The 19927-nt window shown below is 35.4% G+C and overlaps 1 protein-coding gene across 1 annotated transcript in view; it reads right to left on the bottom strand.

Annotated features, from left to right (window-relative positions):
- The window catches only part of CSMD1 (CUB and Sushi multiple domains 1), a 945929-nt gene that overhangs the window by 244498 nt on the left and 681504 nt on the right, over window positions 1-19927 (bottom strand). Inside the window, exons 9-10 of the mRNA XM_030448332.1 lie at window positions 15290-15414; window positions 11391-11512 (exon numbers count right to left, since the gene is read on the bottom strand). Coding sequence (XP_030304192.1) covers window positions 11391-11512; window positions 15290-15414 — 247 coding nt within the window. The remainder of the gene's footprint in view (window positions 1-11390; window positions 11513-15289; window positions 15415-19927) is intronic.

Here is a 19927-nt window from a genome sequence, read left to right as displayed (position 1 = left end):
GTCAGAAAAAATAATTTCACCTCTGCTTATATCTTTGGAGATCTCAATTTTTCTTTGGAGATGTAGAAGACTCAGGCCTGAGATAAAGGTTTTATCATTATTTATTATCCTGCTCTATTTTTAATTGGCAATAAATCTTTTCTATGTTGAATCTATTTCTTCTGTGAGCAATCTTCCTGTCCTTATTTTGAATCACAAACCTTTTCATCTTATTTTCTCCCAGTGTCTTGGTGAGTAGGGCGAGTTAAGAGAGCAGCTTCATGGGTACCTAGCAGGCAGCCAAGGCTGACCCACCACAACCATACAGGGTAATTGTCTTAACACTATAAATTGAAATATTAAAATTACTATTAACAAATTGCTTGTGGAGTTATTTGAATTTAACTAGATACTACATATTAGTAGTCTTATGAGCTAGGGTGAGCAAACAATATAATTTCTCCTAAAAGCCATAGGAATAACAGTTACGACAGCATATTTATAAGCCTTTTTCAGCAATGCTTCTCATAGTTTAAATTTCAAAAAATAACAAGCACAACACAAAAGCTAATTACATAATCAGTCTTTTTGGTAATAAAGGTCTGCCTATCCTTTAAAATTTAATTACACACATCTGAATGTACTTTCTCAAACCCCATATTTATTTTGAAAATGTCCCCCATATCTCAGTGATAATTAACATATTTATTTTCACCTTGTAACATTCTGTGTCATGAAATGTATCTGTGTTAGGAGAAAGTGGTAAATATGACACTCTAAGGACTGCAGACTTGATTCTTACATCTACCTTCATTTTACATCTGTGAATCTGTAAGCATTTGAGTAGTTATTCTTGACCTATATTAGTAAAAAACAATCCCAGAAGCAGTGAAGATAATCTCTGGTCATTAGTCTCAAAACTATACGGCAATCTTCTTGAATATGCAGGTAACAGTGCCCTGTTAGAAGCTCTAAACCACCCACTGTAGGTCAAGAAATGTACCCCTGAAAGCAGACAAAATTGGCTTTAGGGGTAACAAAGCCAGTACCTAATATACATAGAGCACACTGTGTAAAGTACATTTGGATGCAATACAGATCTGTAGCTGTAGATCAATAAAGAAAGATAAAAGTGTGTAGAAGTGTGTTAGCAAACATACAGAAGTGATCCAAATTGGGTCCTAGGGAAGCAAGAAGAAAGCAACCACATCATCATCATATTCATGCTAGTCAAAGATTGCAGAAGCAGATGACTTCTGGTATTAACCTCTCCAGTATTTGAAAGCTACTGAGTCTAAGATTCAGAGGAGCTGTGGGATGGTGATACAGAAACTATGTTACAATTTTAATTCCTTTATAGTTATTGTTATTATTGTTATTATTGATACATTAGTATTAAAGTACTATAATTGCACCATCATTCTTTCTTTTTTTTTTTGGTAATAATTAAATGTAGATTAAAAAAGTTTGTTGAATTAAACTACTAAGACTTCCATTATAAGAAGAATTAATTTTTGGCTTCACACACACACAAAAACACATATATATAGATAGATATTTAGATATATATATTGTGTGCTTCCTCTGTCTGTGAACAAGACTTCTGAGCTACCATTTCGCAACCAGGAGTCCTAAAAATAACAGTATATTCATCTTCAGCAGATAAAACCATACTGTATTTCTCTGATACATGTAACAATACTGTATTTTTCCGGTACGTATTGCTCAACCTTTACTTTCATTTCCATGGTATCATGAGTAACAGTGATGAGTACTTGCATTTCCATGGCAGGAGCTTACAACACATATCAATACAAGTAGTATCTTGGTAACATTTTTATAGCAAAACCCCACTACATACATATTCAAAACAGAGTTAAAGTTCGTTCCTGTTCTGAAGTAAGAAGTAGTAAATTGGTCTTGGCCTTTACAGCCTGTGTTTCATTTAGTCACAAAACCAGTGTGGAATGGGTTCCTGCCCAAACAGGAAGGTTGGAACTAGATGATCTTTAAGGCCCCCTTCAACTCAAATCATTCCATGACTCTGTGATTCTCACATGAAAACTGACAGTCACAGCAACAGCAAAGAAAACTTTCTCTAGAATTCCTTGCTTTGCATCCTTCTGCTGTCAATAGCCTGCCCTCTATCAGAGTCACCATGACTTTGAGATATGTCTGTGTTCCAGGTGACTGTCATTCTTACTGGCAGCAACTCAGACATGGTAATCTGTCAAGTACACAGGTATCTGCTGATCCTGGCCTAACTTTTTAGTCAGGTGCTCTTTTTGTTAGAAGCACTTTAGTTCTGTAGACTGAAAACTAGAAAGAAAGCTAAGATGTTATGAATCCTGGTTTAGTTACAACTAAAGAATGTAGCCTTTATGCAGTGTGACATGAAAACTAAATCATGTTTGCACTAAATGCAATCAGCCCTGCGTTTTAAAAATATAGCTTTTCTCAAGAAAGCTGTCATGAAGAAAAGAATTTTGGGAAGCTGTAAAGAGAATTTTAAGAGATATGAACAGCCAAATATATGTAAATAGTCAGACATTACATCTTACAGAATATTAAAAATAATCACATGGTTTAGGATAACAAATACCACTAACAGTCAAAGTTAGGTGGGTTTTTTTAAGGAATAATCAGTCATTAAGTAATCAGTTATTAGATAACATTGCATAGCATTGGAGCACATCTTATCTGACCTCTGTTATGACTGCAACCAAAAAGGGCACAATCTATCTTCAGTTAGAATTAAAACAAAAACTAATCGTGTTTTGATAATTTAAACTTTATAGCTAACAACATCATAACCAAACTGTACTTTACATCTGGCTGCATTCAAAAAAAATGCTTACACTTGCTAATGGAAATAGTTTTCTTTTTTAAACATTGCACAGGTAGGAGGTAGGGGGAAAGAGAAATAAGAAAAAAAAAATATCTAATAAACAGATTAGCCAAGAGGTACTTTGCAAATGTTGACATTTTTACATTATTTATTTGCCATATGATACAAGTTTGGTTTGAGTACAGAAAAGTCAGAATAAATACAAATTTAAATACAGAAAGTCTGTTCTGGTTTAAATACAGAAAGTCTTGAAAAATAAGGCTCTTTATTAAAAGTCTCTAAAAATAGACTAGTTATTAAAAGGAATAAAATAAGAATATCCTGACCTAGGATCCAAAGGGAAAGCAATGATAAGCTTTTCAAACAAGTGCAAAGACAATATATGGAATCATATACTCATTTGTGTTGGAAGGGACCTTAAAGATCATCTTGTTCCAATTCCCTGCTAACAACATAGCAGCTCTATGTTGCATGATGTTAAGAAACATTAGCTGTCAGTAAGACTGAGGAGAATGACAAAACCATGCTTAATGCCAACTCGAAGTTCAATTTTTGTTTTGTATCACAGAAAATATTGTTTTTACATCCAATAATTTTTTTCAACATTTCAAATTGCAGATAATGAAAGCAGATTTATTCTCTTTATATTCCTGTCTATGAATCACTTTCTAAAAGAAAAATGCAAGGTTTTTCATGAATTACAGATCTAGATAATAATAAAATCCCTAACATTTGAGACTACTCTAATATTATTAATTCTAAAAGTGGATCTCTAACGTCACTTCCAAACTATTTTATTCTCTCTTTATCACTATCAGTGTCTATTAGGCAGACATTTTTATTAGCTTAAAAAAATCTGCTTGAATTACACGTGTGGATATATTGAGCCTCCATAAAAAGGTTATAGCTAAGTTTAGATAGTTAGATTAAATCTAATGATTTCAATAAAAGCTTTACTAGCCTTATTAATTCTTTGGAGATTTTGCTGATTACTTTGTATGAAAAATGTATTTGAATCTGGTGACCACTTGGCAGATGCAAAAGGAGTAATTTATTCATTTTGATACTAATGTTCAGAGTTTTTTAATTTAAATTAAGCACTTTCACAGAGGAAAACAGCATGAAATGACATAAAACATTTCTTATTTTTCCACTATATTCTGTATGATCTAGAAGACTGCAGTGCAAGCATATATCAGTTTTCTTTCTATTACTACAAACTAACCAATGTTATAAAACACTACTCTGAAGTAGTATCAAAACATTTGTTGTAGAATGTTCTCTTTGTCTCAGGATTTCTGTAGAGAATTGCACTTCCCCTTTTTATTAAAAACATTTTTCATTCTGTGATTGCAAGCATAATCTAAAAATGTGATCCAAGGGAAATATAAATATGTAAAAGACTCAGAAAATGGTTTGTGGTGGTTAATTTTCCCCATTAGACCTCATCAGGGACCTTTGGACTGTGATTTTAGCACTTTTCCAAAACACCCAAAATACCATGCTTTTGTTAGAGAAAATAATGATCTTAATGTCAATAATCTTTTTTCTGTCTGCCTGTTTCATTGTGTCTGATTTTGACCATACTGTCAATAGAGAGTAAATGCAAGGAATTACAAGGCATTATAAAGACTGATCATTTTTATGCCTCAGGTGGAAGCACTAGGATTCACTTACAAGCAGGAACTTAATATTTCCTCAGGCCTTTAGAATTAAGAATTAAATTTAATTTAGATTAATCTGTGAAACTAACTACAGGTTCTCTGAATTCATATGTATGCAGAGCAATGAGGGAAAAAAAATAATTGTGTAAATTTGACAGTTATTGCCTACTAACACCCACAGGGCTCTATAAAAAACAAATCAGTATTAGTAGCAGCCACAGCAGAAGTAGTAACAACAATAGTAAGAATAATAATGTATCTCTGCTTTAATTGTTGAAAGCTATTACTGCCTATTAACTACTGCACATTGCATCTATGTGCCTTATGCAAGAATAAGGAAGGGTATTTCTTGAAGATGAACTGAATTAATTGTATTTTCAACTGATGTATATAGCTATTCATTATAAAACCAATGTTGCAATAACACTATAAGGGTCAAAAAAAAATTGTGTATGTCTTAGATCCCCATGTGATAAAATTACCAACAGTGCACTGAAAATAAAAGTTGAAAACAATAATTAAATATTTAAATCATCTCTCAACATATTATTTATGTCTGTTAAAGCTGTCACACTATTTTGAAAAGAACCTGACCTTATGGTCTTATGGAAGAGTTAATAAAGGCCACATATTACACACTTGGAGCTTGCTTTTCCCAGGCTGAATCTCAGAAATCAAAGTAGTCCCAGTGCCACTTTTGCTACAAGACACTTTCAAAAACTTTTTAGTCTATAATAACTTACTGAAAATGCTATCATCTTTCCCACAGTAAGTAAAAATCCCAGTATGTAAAATTACTTCTTCCCCTTTAACATCACCTTCCTGAAAACTGAGATTTGCTCATTTCAGCAGACATGCGATGATTTGGTCCTCCATTTACTGTTCTCCCAAATGGCTCTTTACTTGTAATATGAAGTTCCTATTTAGTAATACACAGAAGTGAGTTAATTAAATAAAGTGCTGGCACTAATTTATTATGTAAATACCTGGAGGCTTCTACTTATCATGACGCCAAATACCAAATCTATAGTAATGCTGAGGAAAACTGAAAGGAACATAATAATTTAAAGAGCATTCTAATATGTTTTTATTAGCTAATTCCTTTTTCCCAAGCATATATACAATTTACTATGCAGCCTGTAGATTTCCTAGAATTTCCTATTTTTTTACTAACAACTATCAGCTGGCATTCTTCCAGTAGAAAATGTTCCCAGCAAAAGATTAAAAGAGAGATGAACAGTGAGCATCATGAACAAAGAAACTCTGACCACCCGTGTCAAGACAAAGCCAACTTAATAGTCTGTGAAGTAATGGAGAACTGGAAATGCATAAATTATTGTGTAGCACTTGTCTCCTTCTGCAGTAAATGTGGGTTTATGTCAGCCTCATTATCAACCACAATGGGCTGCATGGGGTCTGCACATAGATAATTTATGTAGAATACCTGATAAACTATGAAAAAAAATAAATGGAGATGGGAGGTAAGGCTATATAAACAAGGACAACAACCAAGGACACTGTCAGGTATGATATACTAACAACTGCTGCAGACACTTCTAACCTCCAGGGAAAAATATCTACATACAAACCTTGATATCTTAGAGTTTTACATTTGACAATGTAATGCTGAATAAGCCCGATAGGTCTGAACAAGGAAATTGTGAACTGACTTGCAGAACAAGTAAAATAAGAAAAGTACGTGGAGATTTATTTGTAGGAAATTTCTTTTTTTCACACTGGGGCAAAGTGTTCTCAACTACTGCATGTTTTGAGTTTTTCCTGTCAGGAAATACCCTGAACTAAATGAAAAACTAGTAACGAGTTTATTGTGATATATTTATATGCTCTCAAATTGTGCAGCTAAAACTTTTTCTTTTCTACATGACTTTCAAAGTGTGCATGGGTAATAATATGTATGATGATGGGGCCACTCCTGTTCAACTTCTTTACTGATTTGCATGAGGGGATGCAATGGACCCTCAGGAAATTTGCAGACGCACTAAGTTGGGAGGGAGTGTTGATCTGGCAGAGGGCAGGGAGGCTTTGCTGTGTGACCCAGACAGGCTCCATTGATGGGCCAAGGCCGATTGCATGAGTTTCAATACAGGCAAACATTGAGTCCTGTATTTTGATCACAGCAACCCCAGCAGTACTACAGGCTTTCGGGAGAAGTGAGGGAAGAGCTGCCCAGCAGCTGGGAGTGTTGACTGACAGCCAGTTGAACATGAGCCAGCAGTGTGACCAGGCATCCTGGCCTACATCAGGAACAGTGTGACCAGCAGGACCAGGGAGGTGATCCTGTCCCCTGTAGTCAGCTTTAGTGAGGCTGCACCTTGAGCACTGTGTGCATTTTTGGGCAACACAACATAAGGACCTTGAGGTGCTGGAGAGGGTGCAGAGAAGGGCAACTAGGATGATCAGAGGTCTGAAGAGCAGGCCTTATGAGAACAGGATGAGGGAACTGGAGCTGTTCTACTTGGAGAAGATACTGAGGAGAAACCTCACTGCTCCCTACAACTGCCTGAAAGGAGGTTGTAGTGAGACAGATGTTGGCCTCTTGTCCCTGGTGACCAGCGACAGGACAAGAGGAAATGGGGTCAAGCTCTGCCAGGGGAGTTTCAGATTGGATATTAGAAAAAAATTTCTTCACAGAAAGAGTGGTTAAACATTGGAACATGCTGCCCAGGGAGCTGGTGGATGCACCACCCCTGGAGGTGTCCAAAAGATGGGTAGATGGGGTGCTATAGGGGATTGTTTAGTGCATGAAATATAATGTATACATTAAAACTACTTGAGAAAGTGTCCTGATTTAGGTATATGTAATGGGTATTCACCTATGACTTTATCCCTCCATTTCTCTATTTGCTAAAGTTGTGCTAAGTCCTTTCACTAGGAAGGAATTAAATGTGTATAATTTTTGTGAAATGTGTCACTGCACCAACATATACATTCTTATGCCAAACAGTATTGTAGTTACATTAAGAAGCTATGAATAAAAACTTCTGGTTAAAAAAAAAGTTAAAATTTCAGTTGACCATTCATTTACTGGTTTTTGAGCTCCATTTATACCATGAAAACCACTAGGATTCTGTACTTTAATTTTTTAACTGAACCTTTTCCTTTATGAAAATACATAAAGTAAAAAAAGAAGAAAATGTTAAACCCAAGTGAAAATAAGTGTGTTGATGGATGTCAAAATAGCAAAAAAAGAAAATGAAGTAGAGGACAAAAATGGAGAAAAAGGACAGTAACAGTGAAGTAAGGAAATTACAGAGGAATATCTGCACTCACAGCAGATCAGTTCCTCTCAAAGTTGTAAGCTGCAACCCAACTTTCAGCAAGAGAAGTACACATAGCAGTGGCTGAATAACACTAAATGCCAGTGATGAATGTGTAATCATTAAAGTTGTTGGGGTTTGTGCTTTCGTTTGCTTGGTCCTTTAAAGACCACCCCTGGCCATTACAAAACAAAAAACCATCTTTAAGTGTTATATATTTTCGAGGGTTTGTTTTTTGAGTAGGGGACTTTATTAGCTACAAAATAGACAAATTCAAAGAGGAATATCCTCTATTTGATTTTCAAGAGACAGGCTAAAATAATGAAAAATTTAATAGCCATTGAGGCTGGAATAGTGTATCTATGAGAAAGGCAAATGCATATCACCTTCACTATTCAACAAAGTAGTGAAAATAATGGATTTGTTTAACTCTTATCCATGCAGGTAAAGTACAAACATATGACAGTGCAAATATAACATATTACCCTCTTTTGGAAGGGGAAGTTCTTTAACTGTCCTTGATCTGGTATTAAAAGATGAAGAAACAGGATCAGTAGAACTTTTAAAACATGACGCTTTTATGCTTTAAAAAGTGTTTATAAAACTTTGAAGGTTTTGAGGTTTATTTGGGATTTTTTTTAGTGGTTTCCATTTAGCCACATATACATGGTTTCATTTCACCAAGTAAAACTTAGTCACATTCTAATACATTCACTTTTTTTGGAGGTTGAATCTTTTGTTTGTCTTGAATGTTGAATTACCAGTTAATATATTCTACCTGTATTTTGGATATATGGACTTATTGTGAAACCATAAGTTATAACACAGCAAACTTACTGCTAAGTCTCCTTCAGTTTTTCTATGCCTTCATGTGTATGTTTCTATAAATTCTAAAATTCCCACTTTTTCCCCCTAAATCACCATTTCCAACTCAGTCCAACTGAAGTCCACCCGAGACTAATAAAATTAACAATGCACAGCTAAATCTCAGCATAGTAAACCCAGGTGATATTCAGAAAGCAAATTTGAGATACTGAACACAGTTAAGGTTGAGAAATGTGTTAAGGCTCAGTAGTGTAGTCTCCTTCACTGAGAAACAGGATGGAAGGCAGAAGGTCAGAGGGAAGGGAAGCAACAAGGAATATAAAACTGTTAGTCTGTATTTCAGGTAATTACTTTAGAAGTGAAAAACTGAAGTGTTGAATGTGTTTCTCCATTTAATGTTAGAAATAACCTGAGATGAATAAATAAAGCAAATGCCATCAGAAATCATGCCAGAAGTATTAAGTGTGCTCCTTCAGTTACCATGAACTACAGTATTTTCCTGAGCTGCAGGAAAATAGATGGCACAGTGTGTAAAAATTAGCGAGTTCCAAATTCACAGTGACCTTTTCCCCCACTGTATTAAATCTATTTTGAGATTTATGAAATACTACAAATTGAGTAAATGATTTGCATGAGCCAGTACATTGCAAAGAATACACAAAAGTTTAGTGAAACTAGTCCTTAGATCTTGATCTTTTTGGTCATCATGATCTCTGTAACCCAAAACTCTATGGTACAGTTAAGAGTATAAGCTCTACAAATAAAAGTCAATACTGTGATACTGTAGGCTCCTCAACCTAATCTTAAAATTGAACCTTCAATATGCAGCTCAGTTTTTAAGACCTCTGTCACTCTTCATCAGAAGTAAAGAATGGAAATCTGCAAAGCTTTCAGCAAATCTTAATTCACTATTTTAATACCTGGAAATTGTTTTTGTAATAGATTTTGTAAAGTTCATAGTTTAAAAAATGTTAGCAAGATTTTGTCTTTAGAAAGAAGTAGGAAAAGATTTCCTTTCAGTCAGATGGTCCATCATTTATTATCCAAAGGATAGGACTTTAGAGTCAATTACTAGGGGATAGAAGTCCCAAAATTAGATTTGTATTAATAGACACTGGTACATTTAATGGGGTGTTTATGTGAAAGGAATTTGAAGATACCGCAAGCCTTCGACATGTTTGATTTTAAGACTTCACTTTCATAGTCATCGTGGTCCTGAAGCAAATATGCATGTTTCTAAGACAAATGAAGCTAAGAAAAAACATATTCCCTTGTTGCAGCACTACTAGATAAATACAAGATTAACAAAAACACTATTTATTTCCTCTTGCCTATTCTATTTGGAAACCAAAGACTTAAGCCTCCAATTGATTTTCTTGTGTTGTGATTACCAATATGTCTGTTGGCACAGCTCTTTACCTTGAGCTCTGCTGGATCTAATACTGTTAATTTCATGGATTTCTTTCTGAGTGAAAGCTTCAAGCCTTGTACACACACCTCTTCATTTTGAACACAACAAAATTATTGATTTGTCTGGGCATGCAATTGCTCTGGAGTATTGCTCTAACTGATTAACAACCTGCTCACAGAATACTACTTAAGAGTGCCTTTTTAAGTCCAGAGAAGAGAGCAGTAAATTAATCCACACCAATCTCATCAAGTTCTGCCCTAATAAAACCTAAATTCATTGAGAAAGATATATTGCACAGAATTAACAGAACTTGTGTCTTACTGTAGTAGACTGAGGTTTAAATGTTTTTCCCAAATAAGTCTGAGCCTCCATAGAAAAGATGCACTGTACAGTTTAATTGTACACTGCACAGGCAATACCTATTTTGTATTATTATGGTTCATCTTTCTTGCAATCAGCAAGGAGGTTGCTATACTTGTTTTAATGTAAATATGAAGAACTGTGTTTAATTAAATTTCTTGAAAAGTCAAGGAAAGTAAAATAGATATGAAAAATTAATGGAACAGTTTGAATAAAAATGCAAAGATGCTCTTAGTAGTAATTAGTAGTAATAATTAGTAGTAGCTATTAGTAGTAATTTCACTTATTTTCATTTGATGTACACTTAGATTTTCACTTAAACATTTACTGTATTTTTCAGAAGAGACTATACATTACAGCATATGACTTTGAGTAGATGCATTTGTCCATAATAAAAAATGCAAAGTGATTAAATATTTTCTAAAAAAAATAATAAAAAAATCAAAGTTCATTCACTGACAGATATTTACTTCTAATCGCTAATACAACATAAAATAAGAGTTCTGTTTGGAACTTTAAAAAAAACTTTATCTTCAGAGAGAAGGCCTGCTATGGTAAAACTTTGTAATAAGACAGTTTTGTACTTATGCCTGTTTTCCTGAATATATACCTTTCCTGAGGCACTGTATCTGTTTTAAGGAAAAGTGAACTTATACACACCTGAACAATATGCAATGAATGCAAATTATCTTTTGTGTAGCTAAATATATTCATTAAATTATGGTGAGAGAAAGTTAAATAGTATTTCCTTCACGGAAGTCAAGAATGCAGTGTTCCAAAAGCTTGCAGAGGAAATACCTGGTTTGACATTACAAAAGTATATACAGTGTACATTCTTCTACTTATTATTACTATATTTTATTTGTCTTTGAAATGCTAAGTAAGTGAAAGGGTTTTTTTGCTACATTTCTTAGATATAGGACATCTACTCCCTCTACCTGCTGCAGCTCAGGATAACCATGTCTAAATTTTAAGAGGAATCTAAAATCCTTCTGTTTGAACTGAGACAAAAAGAAAAAACATACCTTTTCAGGATCAGCTGTTGTAATGACCCACACACAGTGTGCATTGTCTTCATACTGAACTGGATAATTTGGGGATGTAATAATCCCACTCGGTCCACGTAAGTTAGAACCGCATGTTCTCGCTAAAATGAAAAATAACAAATCAGATTGCTTGTGATCAGTTGGTCAATTTAAAATAAGCATTACAAAATTTCCATAGCATTATTAACAACCAACTTGCTGTGAAATTATTATGCTGGTATATTCTATAGCAATCTACTTCCTAAGACATTTGAACGAGTCAAGAAAATCCTTAAAAATTACCTTAAAAGGAAGGAAACTGGTACTTTTCAATTAATCAGTCCAACATTTACATTACTCTATGTAAATTATTTTATCAGAATTATCATATAAATATTCTCTTTACAGAGAGATTTGCCAAGTGGATGTAGGGAGTCTCCTATGTATGAACGTAAGAAGGGCTACTATGTGCGTTCCTTCATGATTTCTTCATGGTTTAGAGGAGAAAAGATTCAGCTGTGAAACCATCAGAATTCCTCTGTCATTCAGCAAATCTGAATAGTTAACATTTTTGAAAATCAATTGCTTTAAAAATTATTTTTTCAAAGAGTATTAGCGATAAGTTCTCTAAAATATTCAAACTTACCAAAATATTTCAGAGTACTTAGAAATATGTATCCATATAATTTCTTGTGACATGAAATAGAGCTATAGAACCCAAACATATTAAAAGTCCACTGCCATGTAGTACTATGTTAACATGTTGGTGACATGTTAAAATACAGATTTTTATCATACCATTTCTAACCATTTAGATATTGTGTATCTTGAAATATCTGAATCTTAGAACCCATCTTAGAACCCATAATCTTCATTAACCTCTGATGTAATTTAGATTCTTCGGTTACTTAAATTTCAGTATGGGCAATAGGAATGACCAGATTCTGTAAAATGTGGTCATTCTTTTTCTAAATATTGAACTTAAGTACTCAACATGTTTCTGTTATTATGACAAATTTAATTTTTCATCTTCCTCTGAAAAATGAAATACAAGTATTTCATCACCTTACAAACTTGCTAGGAGGAAGCCTGCTCCTCCCCTTTAAAAGAAGTGTGACTGGTACAAACACAAACAAAAGAAACCAAAGGGAAATTAATTTCAGATTTTCTAGCCTTTCACAGAATCAGCCAGTTTGGAAAAGATCTCTGAGATCATCAATTCCAAACCTTGACCCACTTCTGCCATGGTTCCCAGACCATAGCACTAAGTACCACATCTTCTTAAAAACCTCCAGGGATGGAGAATCCACCACCTCCCTGGGCAGCCCATTCCAATGCCTGATCACCCCCTCTGTCAAGAATTTTCTCCTAATATCCAACCTAAACCTCCCCTGGCAGAGCTTAAGTCCATGCCCTCTTGTCTTACTGAGGGCTGCCTGGGAAAAGAGACTGACACCCCCTGGCTCCAACCTCCTTTCAGGGAGTTGTAGAGAGTGATGAGGTCTCCCCTGAGCCTCCTCTTCTCCAGACTGAACACCCCTGCTCCCTCAGCCCTTCCTCACAGGACTTGTGCTGGATCCCTTCACACCCTTCTTGCTCTTCTCTGGACCTGCTCCAGCACCTCAATCGCCCTCCTGAACTGAGGGGCCCAGATCTGGACACAATACTCAAGCTGTGGCCTCACCAACACTGAGTACAGGGCAAGAATCACTTCCCTGGACTTGTTGGCCACACTGTTCCTGATACAGGCCTGGCTTTATTTGAGCCTCACCTCATCTGCTATCTGCACTCAGTATATTTTTTCTATGTTACAGACTAGTTCTTGAGAACTAACTGAAACTTCATAACTAGACTGATTCATCTATGATTAAGTTTTCTTTGAAAATGTTAAGGACAGAAACTGTCTTAGCACACCTCCCTGAATTTCAGTTAGCAACAATTCAGGCACACCCCATAGAAATCTTCCATAACGCTATCAACAGAAGCCAAAGGAAAACCCGCATCTATATAAGTAATTCAACCAAAGCATCACTGAAAATGATTAATGAGTTGTCTGAGCCTAACACAGAAAAAAGAACTAACAACATTTAAATATGCCACTGTATGCTGCCTATCAGCAATACAGAATGCTTGGGATACTGCTGCTCTACCAAGCAAAATATATTCTTTTAATTGCCAGAATAACAAGAACAGATAAATGGGATCTGAAATAGAGGATAGTGTTATTCCCGCAACTGGTAAAATCACCATACCTCTAGCAATACAAGAAACACACAATTTATATTTGTTAATTAATTTTCAATTCATCTCACAAAATGCCTGGTAAAGCAGGAACTAATCCAGAGCTACAACTTCACAGAAATAAGCCCTTCAACACAGTTTGCCGCTTGTCTAGCTACCCACAAAGAAGAAATACCAAAACCCACCTCCCTTTTGGAATTGTTTTTCTGTTACTCTCTTATCCTTCTCCTGTCTGAACTTCAGGGATGAAGGGAAAAAAAGGAGGGGACAAAACCAAACCAAACACCAAAACCAAACCAAATCATTCAAGAGCTGCTAATGAAATTGTGCTCAGAGGTACATTTAGGAAGTAGAGATACTGCACAACATTGCATAAAAATAGTTCAGCAACCTTTTCTCTCAGAAAAGAAAAAGAATGGCATGCTTTAAGTTTTCGAAGTGTGGAATTCAAGAGATTTGGGAGCATTCACGTTAGCACCATTCAGTTTCTGAGGGCACTAAGAGGCCCAATCTGCCCTAAGGAGCCTCACCTGGGACCTCCTACCACTCCTTGCCCAGATGATTCTCTTCATGGTGGGGAGAGAGCCTGAGTAATGCCTCTGGAGCAGCTGCCTGCAATACCACAACAACCATGTCTGTGCCTTATCACAGACTTTCCTGATACCACCCCTCACCCAGTCTCTGAAGTCTCCTCCCAGCTGTGGTCTGTCACGTCCCCAGGGAGGTGACCAGGGTGGTGGGATGGGCCCTGGCTCTGAGGCCTGGCCCTGGGCAGCCATCTCTGACAGGAAGACGCTGCTCGTATGTGGTCCCCAGTGGACACTCAGCCCCTGCTTTGCTCCTGCAAGTAAAGTCCTCACATGGATACTGCTTAATGTAAATAACAAAGGAACTTGCCAACAGCAAGATGGTTCCTATGCCTAGGCATCAGCTTCACAAATTCTGGATTTGTTAGGCACCATTCTGGAGTTAGCACCCTCAGAAAGTCTCGCAGGTTTCCAGTCATCACGGAAACAGCATCTGCCTGTAATTTATCTGCTATTCCACTTCAAGTTGATGGTCATTTTGAAAATGTGGCAAACAATTCTGTGCATTGTACATTTTACTACTAAATGTTTGGTATGAGCAACATGAATATCTGCATCTTGAAGGTCAGTAAATAGATTTGGAATAATACAGAACACAAAAACTTGTATCTTTCACTTCCTATGATCCACAAATGTGCAACATTTACAGTGTTGTAATGCTGATCCAGAATTATGACACTCTTCAGCTGCAACAATGTTAATCTGTTTTAAGAAAAAAGCAAGTTACTTATAGAGGCTGACTCAAACTGGCATGAAATTTTTGCTCCACTTTTGGAAGTATGCTTGAGGAAAGTAAATTGTTTTTCCAGCTGACTTTTAATGGCAATATAGGATTAATTTAATCTATTTTGTTAGAAATTTACTCAAGAGAGCAAAGCATAATAGAGATTTTTGCAGATAATAAATTGAAAAGAACAGCAAACACTAGTAATAACACACATAATTCAGCAGCAAATAGCCCCTTTCTGATGAGCATTATGTTTACCATGCATAGATTGATCCAGCTCACTTCTGCAATGTGTTACCAAACAAGAAAAAAGTCAGGAGAAACAAAAAGAAAAATGCACCTACCTCTGCAAATTGGCCTGTGGTCACTCCAGGCAGCCAGCGTATCTGTCACTCTCTGACAAGTGATGCTCTTAGAACCTTGCAGTACATAATTATCTTCACAGGAAAACTGTACACTTGCACCCACCCTTGAAGAAAATGGAAGAAAATAATTGAAATATTGTTTAAATGTCACCCCTCAGTTAAATGTAAATGTTGCCAAATGACAATATTTATAGGTCCAAACAAAGAAAATATGTTAGGAAATTTCTTAATTTGTCCACTTTTTAAAGATGTAAGGCCAGGAATATAATTCAATTATGATACTAAGAGTCATCTTTTTAAATATGACTTCAGCAAATGCATAGAGAGCTATATTATTTCAGAAAATATCTAATCACCATTCTTTCAAGCAACAAAATTTACTTCATGAAAAATTTCAACCTGTGCAGATTCTCTTAAGCAAGAGAATAGATAGGTATCTTAAACTGTTAAGAGGTACAACCAGGAATTACTAATTTCAGTACACAGTAATCATTTGTTCATTAAATATTCCTGACCTTGATGAAATTTCCTCTTAAAAATTATGATAAATTCAGAACTGGAATATGACTGTTAGAATTGTAACTTTGAATTTTGCCTCTTTAGAATTATTTGTAACTTTACTCTTTTAATAATTTCTTTCTGAACAGTGCTGACTAACATTTATGTAGAATTAAAAGTCTCAAAATAGTTACTATGTGTCTCAAAGAGAGCTTTCATAAACAGTATTATATTTCTGTTTCCATTTATTATACATAACATCCTTGGCTCCCCATCACACTCAGCTTATTTTCTTGTTAGCTTTCTTGTACTTGTAAATCCCTATGTGATCCCAAAGTAGTTGAGAACTAAGTCACCTTGATAAAGCAGGTATCTCACTTTGATCTTTCTAACTCATCGAGTTCTACATGCCAGGGTATTACTACATGACAGAAAAGTCAGTGGTTAAAATTGTGCTGTTGAGAATAGCAGATATAATCTCATTCACTTATGTCCAGCTCATTCCTACCCTTCGAAAACAAGTAGTCTCTTAGTTTTACAGAGGGTTTCAGAAAGACAAACTCTATTGTTTATCATTAGTATGATGTACTTCTGTAACTTTTTTTCTCAAAACTCCCTAGGATCCTCTTTTATTTTAAAAGAAATTGCAATCTGATGCCCAAAACATCTAGGAAAGCTTTAAAAACTACTTAACACTTAGTTCTTGAGCTGTTAGATGTGAAAAAATCAGAATGGTATAGAAAATATTGGTCCTTCATTTCAGTAGTTAATGAGAAATGCATTAAATCCTTGAAGAATAATATATTTTTTAAAAATTGTGTTCATTTTATGTTTGCCATAATCTACTACCCTTCAGAACATTAAAACCCTCAGACAAACAGAGCAAGTCTGATTCCAAATACACACTTCACATTCATAAACAATGTTTCTCCTATTGTTAAGGAAAATATTATGATTAATTAATCTGTAATTTCAAAGTTCTAAACACCTAAATTTAAAATGCTGTGTCTCGTATCTTCTAAATTTATGAGCTCTGAAAATTTAAATAACCAACCACTTATTTAGCCGCAAAATTGACAGCAATGTAAATTGAGAACTGAAGTATTTAAAAATCATATTTGGTAAAGACTTTCTCAGAAGTATAATGATGTGTAAACAAATATGAGAGTCAACACTTCCCTGAATTTTGTTACTATCAGGATATGTAAGGAGGACTGCAACACTGTGCACATACCAAAAATTAGAGTGAAATGAAATACATAATTATTGGATGTCTGCAATTTCTAATTTAACATACCTGATTATTCCCCTCAAGAAAGAAAGAATGGGAAAAAAAGTCCCAGTAGGAATGCAAGTATTCTGATGTCTAATGCAGGAAGTCTAGAATATAATGTTTAGACTGCATTTTCAAAATTACAACAATATAAAACAAATTTATTATTAACAGATACATAAATTCTGACACACTAATTTAACCTACACACTTGATTCAACTTGATTCTATACTGTCCCATACAGCATAGTTTATTTTCTCACTATACTGCCCATACCATATAATACTTTAGGACATCTGAAATATTACTGTTTATATCAATTTTAGGTTTCATTTAAGCCATATACTGTTTTAAGATGTCACATTAAAATATTTTTTATTTATTTTGAATTATACATTATGATCATATTGATTATGTTCTCATTCATCTAGCAAACTGAGTTGCCATTTGTCCCTCAAAATGAATACAAATATCCATTTCATTTGTTTTGTTTAAAAACCATGGAAAATCATCTCCCTTACTTCCTGAACTGAAGACAGTAAAAGTGTACCATAACAGATTGAAAAGGTTAAGATTTTAATACCTTTTTGTTTGCTTTATACTAGTAGAATGAATGCCATTATGATGCTGAAAATTATGACAACCTTTTCAAAGAAACTGTCATCACCAAATCAGCTGGGTCTCAGGTTGCTTGAAAATAAAACTCTCTGCCTTTCCATCAACCACACTCACAACATGTCTTTCAGTAGGCTAGAAAGGATTTTGAATAATGTACATTTTCATGTTTTAGTTAAGATTAATATCCAGAGTTGTCATTTTCCTGACAAGAACAATAGCTCCTTCTGGTGCCTATACTTGCCTTTTAGAAAACAAAAATACTGCCTTTCTTTTACTCTCCAAACTATTTTCACTAGATTGGAGAAATGCAACATCAAGCTAGCTAAAGACAAATAAACTTTAAAATAGCTAAGGTATGTTTTAAAGAGATACTAAAAAAAGAAGTTTACAGTAAAGGTTGCTGTTGCATAATCAGTTTTCAGAGAACAAGTGAAGTTTAGGATTAAAATAAAATTTTACCATACATCAAATAATATTCAGAATTGGGGTCCCAAATCACAGACACAAACAGCAAGTCATTAAAATACATTAATGTGTTTTGCTTATAGTATTTCATATGATGTTGCTTGTGCTGTTTTTTAAGATCTTATGCATTTATTTATCCCCATGAACAGTAAGTTACATTAGGTGAAATGAAAATATTATCAGATGCTGCATGGGGTAAAGAAAGGAGAGGAATAGCCTTGCTTTGTTGAATGAGTAAGAATTGTTCATAAGTAAACTTCAGACACTTAAAATACCTTCAACACACATCCATTCATAAGAGACTGTTCAAACCAGGAGATTCTTTCAATTATCTTAAAATATAATTTGAGCTTTAAGCTTCTTTGAGGATTTTTCTCTTCTTGGAATTTTCATGCACAGCTGGGAATTTTATTGTTGGTCTCTCCTGTGCTGGGGATCACACGTTTGGATCTGTTTCACAAAAATTATTGTAGATCCTTTTTCTCTTTCAAGTTAGTGACTACAAGCTAGAGGGGAAAAGAGGCACTTTCTTATATTTCTCCAGTTTACTGGTGCTCGTAGACCTGCTGGTCAAAGTGGGCTTTTTTAACAATTGTTCATATGCCACTGACTTGGATCATAAGTAGACGAGAGACCACTCAGTTATATAAACACATAAAATCTGTACAAGACTCACAGATTCACAGAGTAATTTCAATTAGAAGAGGATTTTATCTAGTCCAATGCCCCACTCCCACCAAGTTCAGTTGGAACAGAGGGCTCAGGGCCTTGTTTAGGTGAGCTCTTAGTGCCTCTCTGGGTGGAGATTTCACAAACTCCCTTGGGAAACTCACTCCAGTGTTTGACCATCCTCATAGTAAATGCAGTATATATTGAATTTTTTTGTTTGGTTGGTTTTTTTTAAAATCCTGAATCTAGTAGTAATTTGCCATGTCCCAGTTTATGCCTATTTCCTCTAGACTTGCTGGAGGAGTCTGGTTTTCTCTTCTCTACAATTTTCTGTTCGGTAGCTGTACACAACAACAAGAAAGACCTTTAGAATCCCTAAAGGCTGAGCAAACACATAACTCTCAGCTGCTTATATGTCTGTGCTGAGATTTCCTCACCAATCTATCTACTAAATGTATTCTGGTATCTATAGAATCATAGAATCATAGAATTGGCTGGGTTGGAAGGGACCTCAGAGATCATCGAGTCCAAGCCTTGAGCCACCGTTGCGGTTGCTAGACCATGGCACTGAGTGCCACATCCAGTCTCTTTTTAAATATCTCCAGGGATGGAGAATCCACTACTACCCTGGGCAGCCCATTCCAATGCCGGATTACTCTCTCCGTAAAGAAATTCTTTCTAATATCTAACCTAAACTTCCCCTGGCATAGCTTAAGACCATGCCCTCTTGTCTTGTTGAAAGTCGTCTGGCAAAAGAGACCAACCCCCACCTGGCTACACCTTCCTTTCAGGGAGTTGTAGAGAGCGATGAGGTCTCCCCTGAGCCTCCTCTTCTCCAGGCTGAACAGCCCCAGCTCTCTCAGCCTCTCCTCATAGGGTCTATGCTCGAGTCCCTTCACCAGCCTGGTTGCCCTCCTTTGGACCTGCTCCAGGACCTCGATATCCTTCCTGAACTGAGGGGCCCAATTAATGGAGTGAGAAAGGTCCCCTCTCAGTTGTAAATTCATGCTATTTTCATTAAACATTCAGCCTATGGGTTTAACTCTTTTCAGAGACGCTTTTCTCTCTCCACTTATAACATAATGATCCTGGA

The sequence above is a fragment of the Calypte anna genome, chromosome 3 (genome assembly GCF_003957555.1).
Source record: "Calypte anna isolate BGI_N300 chromosome 3, bCalAnn1_v1.p, whole genome shotgun sequence".
Taxonomy (NCBI): domain Eukaryota; kingdom Metazoa; phylum Chordata; class Aves; order Apodiformes; family Trochilidae; genus Calypte; species Calypte anna.
Note: the sequence above shows the minus strand (reverse complement) of the source record. Positions and strands in the feature narration are given on the sequence as shown.